This window comes from Centroberyx gerrardi, chromosome 15, assembly GCF_048128805.1.
Source record: "Centroberyx gerrardi isolate f3 chromosome 15, fCenGer3.hap1.cur.20231027, whole genome shotgun sequence".
Classification (NCBI taxonomy): domain Eukaryota; kingdom Metazoa; phylum Chordata; class Actinopteri; order Beryciformes; family Berycidae; genus Centroberyx; species Centroberyx gerrardi.
In genome coordinates this window covers 20550971-20565272 of record NC_136011.1, presented here as the reverse complement: position 1 = coordinate 20565272, position 14302 = coordinate 20550971, and the positions used below count along the sequence as shown (strand labels likewise).

At 43.7% G+C, this 14302-nt stretch overlaps 1 protein-coding gene across 1 annotated transcript in view; it reads right to left on the bottom strand.

The window, feature by feature from the left end:
- Positions 1-14302, bottom strand: part of akt3a (v-akt murine thymoma viral oncogene homolog 3a) — a 52768-nt gene that overhangs the window by 15524 nt on the left and 22942 nt on the right. The window contains exons 2-4 of the mRNA XM_078288590.1: positions 9125-9250; positions 3927-4038; positions 112-256 (exon numbers count right to left, since the gene is read on the bottom strand). Of these exons, the coding sequence (XP_078144716.1) occupies positions 112-256; positions 3927-4038; positions 9125-9250 (383 nt within the window). The remainder of the gene's footprint in view (positions 1-111; positions 257-3926; positions 4039-9124; positions 9251-14302) is intronic.

Here is a 14302-nt window from a genome sequence, read left to right as displayed (position 1 = left end):
TTAATTAGCTGACAAAAGCCTATCACTATTAGCCAAAAAAGAATTCATTGTGTGTGTGTGTGTGTGTGTGTGTGTGTGTGTGTGTGTCTGGATGGCTGGTGGATGTGTTACCTTGCGTTTGTGGTGTGTGGTGGAAATGTCCATCTCCTCCTCGGCCATGTTGTCGATGTGGGAGGTCGGGCTGCACTGGATCCTCTCCTCCTCTTGTCTCTGCAGCTTGTCAGCCACCATCTGGATGGCCTCCGTCCACTCATCTCTGGATTCATCACACAACAGAAAGTTTAGGGATGCACTAGCACCACTTTTCTACTGACGGGACTGTTTGCAAGTTCTAAACTTCAAGTGTCAGCAAATACCAAATACCACTGCCATTCATTACTTTCACTGACTGGATTATGACCCATGCAATACAGTAAACAGACACAGATTTGTCAATATTGTGAGATGTTGTTGAGTAAAGATTTGCTCTGTTGGAATACAATGAAATTTACAATGTGCAATTCAATTTATAGGCCAGAAGCTGGGCTCAGCACCAGAATACCATGTTTAGGAGTCAATTTTGAGCAGCCACCACTAATCTGCAAATTGAAGTAGTTCATATTGCGATTTTCCATTTTTGTTTCTATTAATTGTGCAGCCCTAACTCACTGGACAAAAATGACTGAGACATCATCCATTACTCCCAATTTATGAAATTGTTAGTGCGAAAAAGTTGAAGTCGCTCATATGTCACATGCGGCTCTAGGCCCTGTTACAACTTAATTTGCCAACTTACATTTTGAATTGATGGAAGCACATCATGAATTGAACCCAACCCCAGTAACAATACATTACACAGGTGTAAAATACAATATTTGTCATGGCTTTTCAATCAAGATGGCAAGTGCACTTATTTAACCAGGTTTTAAAAGGCACTAAAGTGGTTTCAATTAACACAAACACCTATTTGTTCAACAGAGAGGAAACACGGTCAGCTAGAGAATCTACTGAATGAGCAATGATCATGGAGCAGAACTAATGCCTACCAGTCTGTGCGTGTGCGTGTGTGTGTGTGTGTGTGAGTGTGTTGTGTGTGTGTGTGTGTGTGTGTGTACAGACACACACGCATGCATTGGAGGGGACAATGCATTGTTGTTAGTTAACGCTGTTCCTCCCCATTGACTTTCCATTAGCGGTGTTGTTCAACATCTGTTGAGCGAGTGTGTGAGTTTGATTCTGTGTGTGTGTGTGTGTGTGTGTGTGTGTGTGCGTGTGTGTGTGACTGTGTGTAATCATCATCTGTAGCAGAAGGCCAGCCATGCATCAGGATGTATGGGCACATGTGTGTATTTAATGATGATGAATATTATGGCTTAAACACAGGACCAAGCTTCCCTCTGCTCTGAGAGAAACTCCTGAGGAGAGGAGAAGAGAAGAGAAGAGAAGAGAAGAGAAGAGAAGAGAAGAGAAGAGAAGAGAAGAGAAGAGAAGAGAAGAGAAGAGAAGAGAAGAGAATACTGTGGAGTAAAGTAGAACAGAACTTTGACTTATCTCTACTAGGTTTTTACAAATGTTGAAAGTGTGAATCCTGTGCATTTCTGATGAGGAGAGTCAGGTCATTTAGCAATAGTAATTCTGTTTTTAAACATGGTTGAAATTAGGTATTCCTCCACTACATATGTGGAAAACTCTGTTTAACCTCTCAAGAGTGAATTGGGTCCATAAAGAGTTCTCCGTTCAAAAATGTCTCTTTGATCTTCTCACAAACAGTGTTAAGCCTGTGCCACATGCTAGGGTTATAAGTTAGTGGAAAACACTAAAGAGCCCGGAACGAGGTGAACCAAGGATGATATTCAAATATTCAGAAATCCTCAAGACTCGGGGAAACGCAAGTCGGGATTTACCAGACTGCGCTTTCAAATACACTTACCTAGTGTATGCAGCGAGGAGATCATAATAATGAAACCTGTTTGACTCCCAAACGATCACCCCTATGTCTTTTGTTTTGTTTTGAGTTAGATGCCCATATGTTTCCTTGAGGGATCTGAAAGAACATCCATCTAAACCTAAACAGAGGAGTGTGTTTTTAAGATCTGAATCCCTTTCTACTGCAAAGACTTCTGAACGTACCCTACACACTCCGAAACAAGGGCAAACTCAAGTTACACTCCATCTACAACAATGCACTCAATTTGTGGCATGCATGCGAGTGTGAGTGCGTGTGTGCGTGTGTGTGTGTGTGTGTGTGTGTAGCTACATAAAAAGCAATGGGAACTCTCTCAAGGTCAGGCAGCAGATAAATGCTCTCTCTCTTGGTTAGAGTGTTTTTTGTATAATGAGTTTTTTTTGCTAATGAGAGATAATGGGCCTGCCTACAGTCAGGCGCCGTGCCAACACGTGCCACCCTCTCTCCTCACGGCTGGGGCTGTGGTAGCTGGAGCCCTGCCAGGACTGGTACAGTAGAGCAGATACAGTAACACACACACACACATGCACACACACACAAACACACACACACACACACACACACACACACAGTTGTGAAGCACATACTACTTTCCAACCCGCTAAAACTTCAATGATGCACTCACTTCTGTAGCACATCTCCTCTACAGCAACAACCACACACACACACACACACACACTTCTACAACAAAACACACACTTCTGGGGCTCACAGTCTTACACCCATAGATTTGCAGATAGAAATATTCTCTGGCAACAAACTCTTCTCTGTGTTATAAAGGATGGACGGTCATTAGGTGTATGTTAACTTGGGACTGTGTCTGTTTATTTGATTATCTAGTGGCAAACTATTAGAAAGCACCATATAAGCCTGACAGAGTTGGACAGACAGCTGCAACACACACACACACAAACACACACACACACACACACACACACACTCAAAGGACGCACAGAAGCATCTGTGGTCTTCTGGGCAAAGCTGTTCATTTTCTGGAGATAAACACCTCAGCTCCTCAGAAAGGAACCGAGCAGCTGGAGAATTTATGCCGACGCTACTTGAAAGGTCTCCTTTCTACTCTGTCTCTCTCACTGTCTCTCTTTCCCACACACACACACACACACACACACACACACAAATACAAACCCTCTATATACCCTCTTCCACACACCCCTGCTTTACCCTCGCTGCATGATATATTTTCTCATCTGCATTATGACTACAGGAGAATATATGGAAGTAAAATTCACATTGTACTTTGTAAGCTGTTGTGGTTGTGTTAAAAGCTTGTAAGTTTTTCTTTTTTGTTTCTCCTTTCGCTTGAACTGAAAGTTTACATGATCTTTTGGCATTTGTTCTTTCTTTTAATAATTTTTCCTTTTACCTGAGCTGAAACTGAACTAACTTTAATAACCCTAAGGTCCATGGAACATCTTTAAAACTTGTGGTATGATTTCATGATTTTCAAATGCATGCTCCTCTAGTTGCAAACAAAGCTCTCTCTTAACTTGTGGAAAGCTTTTAACTTAACTTTTTGAAAATCTGAAGGTTTCAATTGGCAGCTGTGACAGGCTATCGTAGCTTAGATGTCAATCTTTCATCTGAAGTGTCAATGTGAAAGAAATCTCTCCATGTACAGGCTGTCTAGGTTGACACAGTAAGCTTTGTGGCCAGCCAAGCTGTTTCGTCCAGAGTCTGTTTCTCCAAACGCATCTTAGTTCTAAGACCAAACATAAACTTGTGAAAAATGTTTTTTTCACATCTGGCTTTGAAGAGAGCTCTGGCTGAAGAATGATATTTTCCTATTGCAACTCCTTGACTAGAGACTAGAGACAGATATGAAAAATTACTGTTTCCACAAAGGTGTGTGAGTGTGTGAGATCCTCTTTTGTCCACTGACTTACAATGACTGAAATTTGACCTTAAAGTGAGAATCTATGGGGAAGCTGAGCCCGGTATTTTTATCTGAGTCCAGGCTGACCTCTCATCGGGGGAGTCCACATGGAAAGTCCTCTCGATGACGGTGGTCCACTGGAGACAGCGGATGATGAAGGTGTTTGGCTTGGGCCTCTCCGTCTTCATCAGCTGGCATTCTGAAACAGCGAGGCAGAGGGACAGGACTGTCCGTCAGTACAATCAAACTGGGGTTTGTCCATTGGATGGCATTGATGACACAAAGAAGAGGAAAGAAGTTCAAGTTCATTTACTTACATAGCCCTTCGTCACAAGCATGTCTCAAAGGATTTTACAGAGAAAGAGCCTAACTAGATCTAACTGATCACAGAACAGAATGATATAACACATACAGGGAAGCAAAACGAAGCACAAGACACACAATAGTACGTTTTAGCAAGACACCGGCATCACCAATCTTAGACCCTCAGTCCACACAAGGAAGAACTCCCAAGAAAACCTTATTAGGGAAAAAATGGAAGAAACCTTGGGCAGGCCAAGTCAAAAGAAAACTGAAGTCGGAGGAGTTAACCAACAATACTCAACTTCAGTTTGAAAGAGCATGAGTGAGGAAAAGCAGTTACTTCCCACTGAAAGTCTAGGAACAACAACAGGAGAAGGATGTATTCTTTCCTGACATCAAAATAAATTGTTTGAACTGCAGTGGCCCAGTGAAACTCGTGTGCAATATTATCAATAGCTGCTGTTACATCATCAAGGAAAGATGTCTTATGTTTTTATATTTTAGTTTGAAAAAAGGCGATAAAATAGGCCACCCACGATTCAGATGAAGGTGCTTTCCTACGCCAAGGGATATTATGTGTTGCAACTCATATGCACCTGGCAAATATCCGAAGAGACACATTTCTGTGCAAATGGGCAATACAGTGGGCCATTGTTACACACATGTATGATACAATACACAAACACACAAATGCAGAAACATACGCACACATAGCCAGATGGGGCTGTGAGCTCGCTGTGGGGAAGAATGCATCTTCATTGTCCCTCAGCAGTCTCACTGGTTATTGGGGACAAGAGCCGATATAAAAGAGGGTTGGCAGAGCGTAATGATCCATCTTCTCCCCTCTCTTCTTCTCCCCTACCATGTTCTCCTCTTCTCCTCTCTCCTCCATATATCACCCTCCTTTTCACTCTCCTCTCCGCTCACCCTCTTCCCTCTTCCCTCCTCTCCACCTCTTATTGCCTCTCCTCTTTTCCTCGTCTCCTTTCCTCTCCCTGTCTCGCCTCCTGTCCTCTCCTATCCCTTCCTCCAATTACTTTCTGTTTAAGTGTGGCACAGCACAGCACGTCATGGCTCAGCCTAAATATAGACAGGAAGGTTAATGACAACACCGCTCAGGTCGTAGACACAGCAGAGTTTCAATGTAAATTCACACACACACGCACACACACACACACACACGCACACACACATACAAGCAACACACACACACAGAAAGAAGTTTCTACCTGCCTCGTGAACACAGCCTGCTGTGCCGCCAGAAAACAAGGTCATGGCAGGGTTGATGCCAAAAAACACACTCGCACCCACGCATGGACACTCACACACACACTCTCTCACACACACACACACACACACACACACACACACACTCACACAGAGTGATATTGAAGTTTGAATGTTAGCTGAAATTGGGTTGTTTGCCACAGCAGGCAATTGTGAAGTCTGTGTAGCAGTTTAGTGGGTGTATGTGTGCATACGTGCGTGTGTGTGTGCGCGCGTATGTGTGTGTGTGTGTGTGTGTGTTCAGAGAGAGAGAGCGACAGGCTTGTTATGTATGAGTCCCTCTGCAGGGAACAGGCCTGTACCATCTCTGTTCCATCTGACCACTTCTGTTGTCCACACACACAAACACACACACACACAGGCACACACAAATAAACAAACACACATACACACACACATACACACACACACACACACACACACACACACACACACACACGCCACCTGGCCTCCCAGCTTTGGGCAACAGATGTGGCAGTGCCAGCGCTGTGCCAAGCAGCCGGGGCCGGATGTATGGCCTGGCTTGTCCTCCTCGCAAACTCTTTCCTCTCCCCTTTTCCTCATCCTCCAATCCTGTCTCCGTCTCCTCCTCCCTGTCTGTTCAGCGCCGAGTGATCCTCCTCTCCTCCCTCATCCTCCCTTCCTCTCCCCCATATCTCATCTCGCATTATAACCTCACCCTCCGATCCAATCCTCCACTCCTCTCTCCATCTCTCAACCTTCGCTCTCCATCCTTCTTCATCCTTCCGTCTCTGTCCTCCTCTCTCTCCTCCCCACGTCTCCTATTCTCTCTTCCTGTGCCCCCTCCGTTCGGCTCTCCATCGTTCATTCCTCGTACTTGTCCTCCCTTCTGGTCTCCAATCTTTCCCTTCCGTCCTTCCTCCCTCGTTGCGCCATTCTTTATCATTTTCTCTGAGGTTTCAGCTTGTGTTCCACCATTCTTCATCATTTTCTCTTCTGTACCGGCCTGTATCTCTCACCTGTTCTCCTCTATTCTCTTCCCTGTCCCTGCTATCAGCCCCTCTATCACCAATCCTCCCTTCTCTGTTCTCCAGATATTTCATACAACACTCTCATTCAACAGGGAAAATGTGACAGGTTTCAACTGACTGACTGACTATCAAAAGTAGGAAAACTATCCCATGCCATTTTGATACAGAACAGAAACCAATTGATGGTTAATGTCATGGCTTGGCTTCTATTACAAAATTTGAGAGATGAATTTGAGATCCTGTACAGTAGCGACAGCGATAACAATAAATAAATACAAGTAAATACAGTATCATCTCCATTAGGCCTTGTGTCAAGGAGCCAGCTCAGCACCTATCAGATTGCATCGAGTAGCCACTAGCCAGTGAGGTTTGGACATGTTGGCAACAGAGTAAACAACAACATCAACATGCAGCAGTGTGATTATTATTAAGTACAGAGTCATATGCTGCATGATATATACAGACTATCTGACTGATGTGTTTATCCAAAGTGGTTTACAGTGCTGGGAGACAGAAAGATGCTCGACCAATTCAGCTACACTGACACGGTAAACAGAAATTACACAGTGCCAGTACAAAAAAGGTTCAAATAACACATAATTGGCAGGAAATCTATTGTGAATATCTGTTATTTCAATAACTTGGCATTTCACCTTTCCAGTCTGGGTATGATGAGTTTCAAGGTGCTTGAGTCTCTGCTGAAAACACTTGTGTCTGACATGCACTAAGTCATTCTAACCTTCATAGAAAGATATGAATGGTATGGAGAGAATGACTCCGTTAAACTCTGGCTGAACTTAATGTAGCTGCGAAAGTAAGAGAAAGTTTGTATTCGCCTACGTCTGCCATGCACATAATTCTGTATTGGCGGATTCGGAAGTTTCATGTGAACTACAGCATGTCTATTAGGACATCATGATACGATTCAATATCGATACTATGGGTCATGATATGATTTGATACTTCACACTGTATCGATATTATATACAGTATATATGAGTGAAATTTGCAGTAAATTTATACAAGCTATACAGTGTATCTTTTTAGTCTTTTGATACATGAATTTGTGTATTATTTAAATGAGTTAGGGGACAAATTGAGGCAAAATTTCAGTATTTCCTTTCCTTTTAATTAGGCAAATTAAACGTTAACAAGGCAGACTTCTGTGTGCTGTAGTGCACTGCAATAACATGCAAACATACACATTGAAAATGTAAAACTCTTTGTGAGATGCTAATAAACAGGCTTAATTCCATTGGATTTCAAAGTAAGCTGCTGGAAAACATCCAAGTGTTTTCTAGTCAGGTACGTGCATATATTTGTCGTGTTACTACAGTATTTTACTCCTGAATGGCAAAGCTTACAGATGATGTTAATTTTATTTAGTTTATGTTGCTCCTTTTTGTTTTTTAAACCTGAAATGTGCCCAAACGTCTGCCTTGAGATTTGCTGGCACTGGTTTAATGGAGCCCATCATTATTATTGACAGAAGTGGTTTGGTCAAGTGGGATGTTTGTGCTTCTTGAAGCCAGAGTGAAATGATCACTAGAGTGACACATACAGCAGCAGAGTCTTGAGAAAAATGAAAAAAACAAAACTTGCTCTTCTGTAAAACAATGGGGGTCACAAGTGTCGAATTCAGTATTTTTAGTACCAATTCTCAACAGGAAAAAATGTTATCACAATGTACTGGCTCAATTTTTCACCCAGCTTTACCGTCTATACTGAGTAATATGAGTCATATACTGTATATAATGTCAGAGTGTAAAGGATTAGGGTATTAACTCCTATCAAGGTAAAACTGACATTGGCCCAAATGTAAAAAACCATCTTGTTAGTAGCTGGTCTTAACTCCTGGCTTCTGTCAGATTTTGGGGCACAATTTGAGGGTGAAACTTCAGCTGTGTGAACACAGCTTTGCTTGCCAGGCTAAAATGCCTGGGAAGCAGACAGAAAGTGTCTACTGCCACTCTGCATTTACTCTATGAACAGTGAGAGCTGATGGTGGCGGTAATGAGACTGAGAGACGTTAAAATTCTTCCTGTTAACTCATTAGCTGGTTAATTACACATGTTAACGAAGCTGCAGAGCTTGTTAGCCAGGTGCAGACAGATGATATGCCGATAAATGGTTAATTAGGGGGGCAGTGACTACTGAAAAACATACCGACGCTGTGAAGACTGACGACTGACACGATGTTTTGACACACCGCGAGTGAAACTGATGCAATAACTGTTGTGGCATTTCACTGTTGCACTGTATGATGAAACCAGAAGAACATTTCAGCAACATTTCATGGCAGTTTACATGAAAACATGAATGGCAGGAGTACTTACAGAATCAAATATAATCAATTAATGCATATGGGCTGTTATATGGCGTGAGAGTGAGTACGGAGACCGCCGTTCCATGGCTTGACCTGGGATCAACCCCCTGTCTTGGCAAGCATCCGCCCTTCTGAAGTGTCCTTGGACACTTTCTACCTGCTCTATCTTGGATTTGATTCTGCACTCTGTCTTCCTTGGGGCGGAAATGAAAAAAATGCTATCTATATACGACTCCGCTAGTGTGTTGTCCCCACTCAACACTACCTTCCTGTGTATCTCTGTGGTGAAGTATGTAGTAAAGATAATATACAGGTAGGGTTTAGAGTATAGTTTGTTTTAAAAGCCTACGTTGAAGTGTGTAGGTTAGGTAACATACTTGCTACAGAGAAGTTATTGAGGGGGTAGGGCAGGTCTGCATCCTGAGGTTTCTCTTTGTAGCCGATGAAAGAGCCGTCTGTCTTTAGCAGGAAGTAACGCGGCCGCCAGTTCTTTATGTATTCACCTGGAGAGAAGAGAGAAAGAGAGATACAGGAGAAATGAAGTCAAAAAAGTTAGATTAGACACTTGGTACAAACAATCAAATTCATAACCTCACAACTAATGATGTGGGTGACGATGATGAAGATGATGATGATGTTGATGGCAATAGTGGAGCGGTGGTGGTGTGAGGAGGGTGATGATGATAATGACATTGGTGATGATAATGACGTTAATGATGATAGCAATAATGATGGTGATGCTGATTTTAAATACAGATTTTATTCCCTAGACAGACACAGCTCGTCCGCTCAGCTCTAACTCTCATCTGTCCAAAGAATATCACACACACACACACACACACACACACACACAGTATCTCTATAACTCCCACAGCGCTTGCCAGATTCACATCGGATTATCATGTAAAAAATTACAAAAACATGTTTACCAGCACAACACTCAAACTATCCATGCCAGAAACATCATCTGGCTGATACATGGGCAGGTGTCAAGGTGGTGACCCCCCGCGTATCAACCACACACACACACACATACAAGAATACACACATATACACACACAGATAAATGCACAAAGATAAAGATAGCTCAGACCATGCTAGTATGCACACACAAACCACTGGCTGCCATGAAGAGAAGAGAAGAGAGAAGAGAAGAGATGAGATGAGATGAGATGAGATGAGATGAGATGAGATGAGATGAGATGAGATGAGATGAGATGAGATGAGATGAGATGAGATGGCCACACACACACATTTGACCCTTCTCAGACTGCAGCAACAAACAACAACATCTGCTGAGCAGCTGGTGGCAGAGTATTACCCAACTGGCTGGCACAGGCCGGCGTTGCCTGGCACTACGGCGGCACTGCAGCTTTATCAGATGACCCGCTGCAGGATTACATGGGTGTCAAACATTTCCACACCACAGAGGCGGATAACACTTACTGGAAACAGCATGGACGCACACATGGATTAAAGTACATACACACACACACACACACACACGCAGATGCACATATCCTTCGATGAGATGCATACAGACATGGATGAAGCACACACAGAACACTGAGAAACGCAAACGTTCTGATGAAGGAAACCGAAAATCTCAACACTTTCCAACTCAGGAAAGCGGTGTGAACATTCTGCTTTGTCTGTCATTTTGAACAACACAAATAAAAACCACAGAAGGAGACGAATCTTCTCCGCTTCTCAACCCCTCTTAATTAACCAGCCGTTCCTTCACACACAAACACACAAACACACACACACACACACACACAAACACACACGCATATGCAGGCACCTTGACACGCTGATACACAAAGACGCATTCACACATACACGCACAAACATTCGTACCCCACATTACACGCAGCTCGGTGACAGGTCTGATCACCTTTTTTAATTCGCCGGGAGAGGAGAATAGGTAGTGTGTGTGTGTGTGTGTGTGTGTGTTCTATTTGTAACATCCACTTAAAGCGGAAATGACAGCAGGCCGTGCTCGTTAACACATCGCAGAAAAACACCTGCTCCGCTGACGGGACCATGCGACTGCGGGCCCTGCCGGTACCTCTGGGTGCTGCTGGTGGTGGGTGGGGGAAGCGGGTGGTGGGGGGATGGAGAGAGGGAGGGGGAGGGGGGTGGTTGTAGCAGCTGATTCGAACCACCATAGGAGGACAGACAGACAGACATGAAAATGCTGTTGAGCGCGTCGTCAAGATTACCAAATCACACCTCTCCCCTCCTCTCCTCTCCTCTCGGTCTCTATTTTTTCTCCCTCTCGCAAATCCTCCCACTCTCCACTCCTCTCCTACTTCCTTCTCTGTTCTTACAGAAACAAAGCATATTCTTTGGATCACCTGCTACAGATAAACAGAGCGCTGTGATAGGGGACTGAATGGGAGGGAAGGGGAGTGGGGGGGGGGGGGGGGGTTTATGGAGGGAGGCATGAGGAAGATGAGGGAAGGAAGAGGAAAGGGAGCGAAGGGGGCAAAAGGGATGGCCGGAATAGAGCTTGTAACTGAGTGGGAAGAAAATGTCTTGTGAAGTTTGACCAAATCAAAGGAATATTACAGAATTTATAGTAGAATTACATGATGTGGAATATCGATAAGGGTTGGGCTCAATTATTTTCTATGTAACCAGTTTTACTAGAAAAAGGCTTTCATAACCTGTTTGTAAATAGATGAAAGTAAACTAAACCAAACTCTGGTATATACAGTATTACTTAACACTTATTTCAATATACAGTGTGTGACCCTAGTGTGCGATTTGTTTGTCGATAATGTAACTTTGTATTTGGCTACTTGTGGAGTTGCATGTATGTGAGCTGTGATTAAAAAAATCGAATTTACAAAGCCTTTGATGTAACCATATTTCAGGTCCAAACTAAGTCCACATCAAACAAGCAAATGCATTCAAATCTGTGTGAGCACTTTGGCTTTAAGGTTACAAAAATCTATCATTAACTAGTCGCTGGTTTATCCTTCCCAGCTGTGAACTGACAAAGTAATGAAGGAAGAAACTGGTCAACTGAAAAGGAGAAACTACAGTTAACTTCAAACTACACGGGAAAGAGAGATGGATTGACTGACAAAATGGATGAGGATAAAGAGAAAGTTAAACTGATAAAACTATTAAAAACTGGCAGTGATGACTGGCTTGCTGATCCAAGTCCAGTCATTTCTCTGAGTCAGTTTCTAGATGAAGTGTCCAACCAATGGAAGCCTGTGGCTGGCCAGTCCATCGCTCAGCTGTCCAGTACAACTGAAAACATTTAAGCAATCCTTCTGGCTGGACCTAGGCAGTGTGTATCTGCGTGTATCTCTGTGTGTGTGTGTGTGTGTGTGTATGTGTGTGTGTGTGTGTGTGTGTGTGTGTGTCTACACGTCCACTGGGGGGCGGAGGAGGGGGCAGCCAGGGGTGGCACAGACGGAGAGAGGAGATGGACAGTTGTCCACACACGCCGTTCCAAACAAACATGCGCAAGCACAAACACACACATACACATACACACACACACACTAACACAATTCTAATTCGACCGTTCCAATTCTCCGAATGATCCAATGGTGTTCTGTCAAGCTATCCCGTCTTGGCCCTGCCTGTAATGAGTCCAGCGAGCTCTCCCACTCTGGACAGCTTGTCTGGGGAGCCACATGTCTCTAGTTTGGACTGCTGGAGAAAACAGAACAGCCGGTCTCCTTCCCACACCATCTCTCTCGGACTCCTCACTTCAGTTCCATTTAGTTTTCCGCACAACTTTACTTTTCCCTTAAGGCCAATTAGTAAATACTACAGTATACAGTGCTTAAGACAACAGGAGTCTCTTGTTTCTTGTTACGAGTACAGGATATTGGTAATACAGGAGAACGTGGGTGATCTGAAGTTGTAAGGAACAGAGGATGTTTGGGAGAATGAGATGAAACATGTTGAAGCGTTTCGAAATTCTGGACTAAAACTTCTTAAAAATACTGACTATGTGTGTGTATACATCCATTCTAAAGTGCTCTCTACCATCTAATTTAAATGTCTTTTAATTGGATGTATCGTCACATTCCAACTATGCGTGGCATTTTTATTGCTTCTTTAACTTTTTCGTGTTCCTTTTTTTCGTTTTATTATACTGCAACCCTGATTTGAAAAAGGTCTATATACATAAAGATGAAAACATAAAATACATTCAACTACAAACAATCAGAATACTGTATTTTGCGTCACTGCATTGTCGTCAGTTCAGAAATCAAAGGTTAAGTTAAACAAGGCACTACTGAACGCAGAAATGGATGGGGTGAAGGTGGCATGCCTGTTTTAATTCCCCATATATCTGCCCCATAAGGCCTTGGGGCAGAAATGTAATTTGTGTTGATGCTTTCAACTTTTCCTATATGATAAATTTCAAACTGCGGCTAAAAACTAAACTAAGGCTTTCGAAAGTGAATTTGGAGTGTCTTGGAGAAGTAAATCTTTTTGGCACATCCTACAGTTGCAGCTTGTGGATTTAGCAGTCAGAGGCAGAGATGAATCAGCTGTGACTGTGTCCGTTCCAAGCTTTCTGATTGGACAATTACAACAACACACCGACTAACTGTCACTCAATTAGCGGACTGATTAACTGTTCATTTGAGGACAGAGGGGGAAAGGGGGAGAGAGGGAAAAGGAAAAACAGAAGACAGGTACACACTGCGAGGAGGAACTTCAGCCGGGAAAACATACGGTTCGAAAATTCACACAAACTTTCCCACTCTTTCTCTCTCTCTCTCTCTCTCTCTGTCGCTCTCTCACTCCTTCAGGACACTCGTACACCTCCGTCCTCCTGTTTGCTGGATGCCGCATTTCAGTGGAGACCATGAGAGCAAAAAGGAGAAAAACCTTGATGACAAATAAATAAATAAGTCCGTAACTATGTGAGCTCACCAGCCATTTGTTAATCAACCCAAACAGGGATTTAATTTAATGCTTTGGCCGAGGCCGGGGCTGATATGCAGATGGCATAGAGACGGGGCTGTGTGACTGACGCTCTGGGAGCTGGAAGGACAGGGGGGGTGGGGGGTGTATAGGGGTGGGGGTGGGGGGGGGGACTCTGCCACGTTCCAGCACATACACAGCAGCTCACCAGCATGGACAGGAATGGCTGTCTGTCTGGCTGTGCCCACTGTCCACACAGCCGAACACACACACACACACACACACACACACACACACACACACACACACACACACACAGAGGCGGGTAATAGCAACACAGAGGGTGGCAAAGAGGGAGAGAGAGTGAACAGAGGGAGAGGATAGAGGAGAGTGACAATGGAGACACGGCTAGCGCGATAGATAGATAGATAGATAGATAGATAGATAGATAGATAGATGTGTGACTGACTGAGTAGCTGGTTAGCTGACTGGATACTTAGCCTGCTACCTGACTGACTGTCTCCCTAGCTGGCTGGCTGAGTAACAGGTTGAAGAACTAAGTGACTGGCTGGTTGTCTTGCCCAAAAGCTGACCAGCTGACCGACTGGCTACCTGACTAAATGGCAACCTCACTGATTACCTGGCTG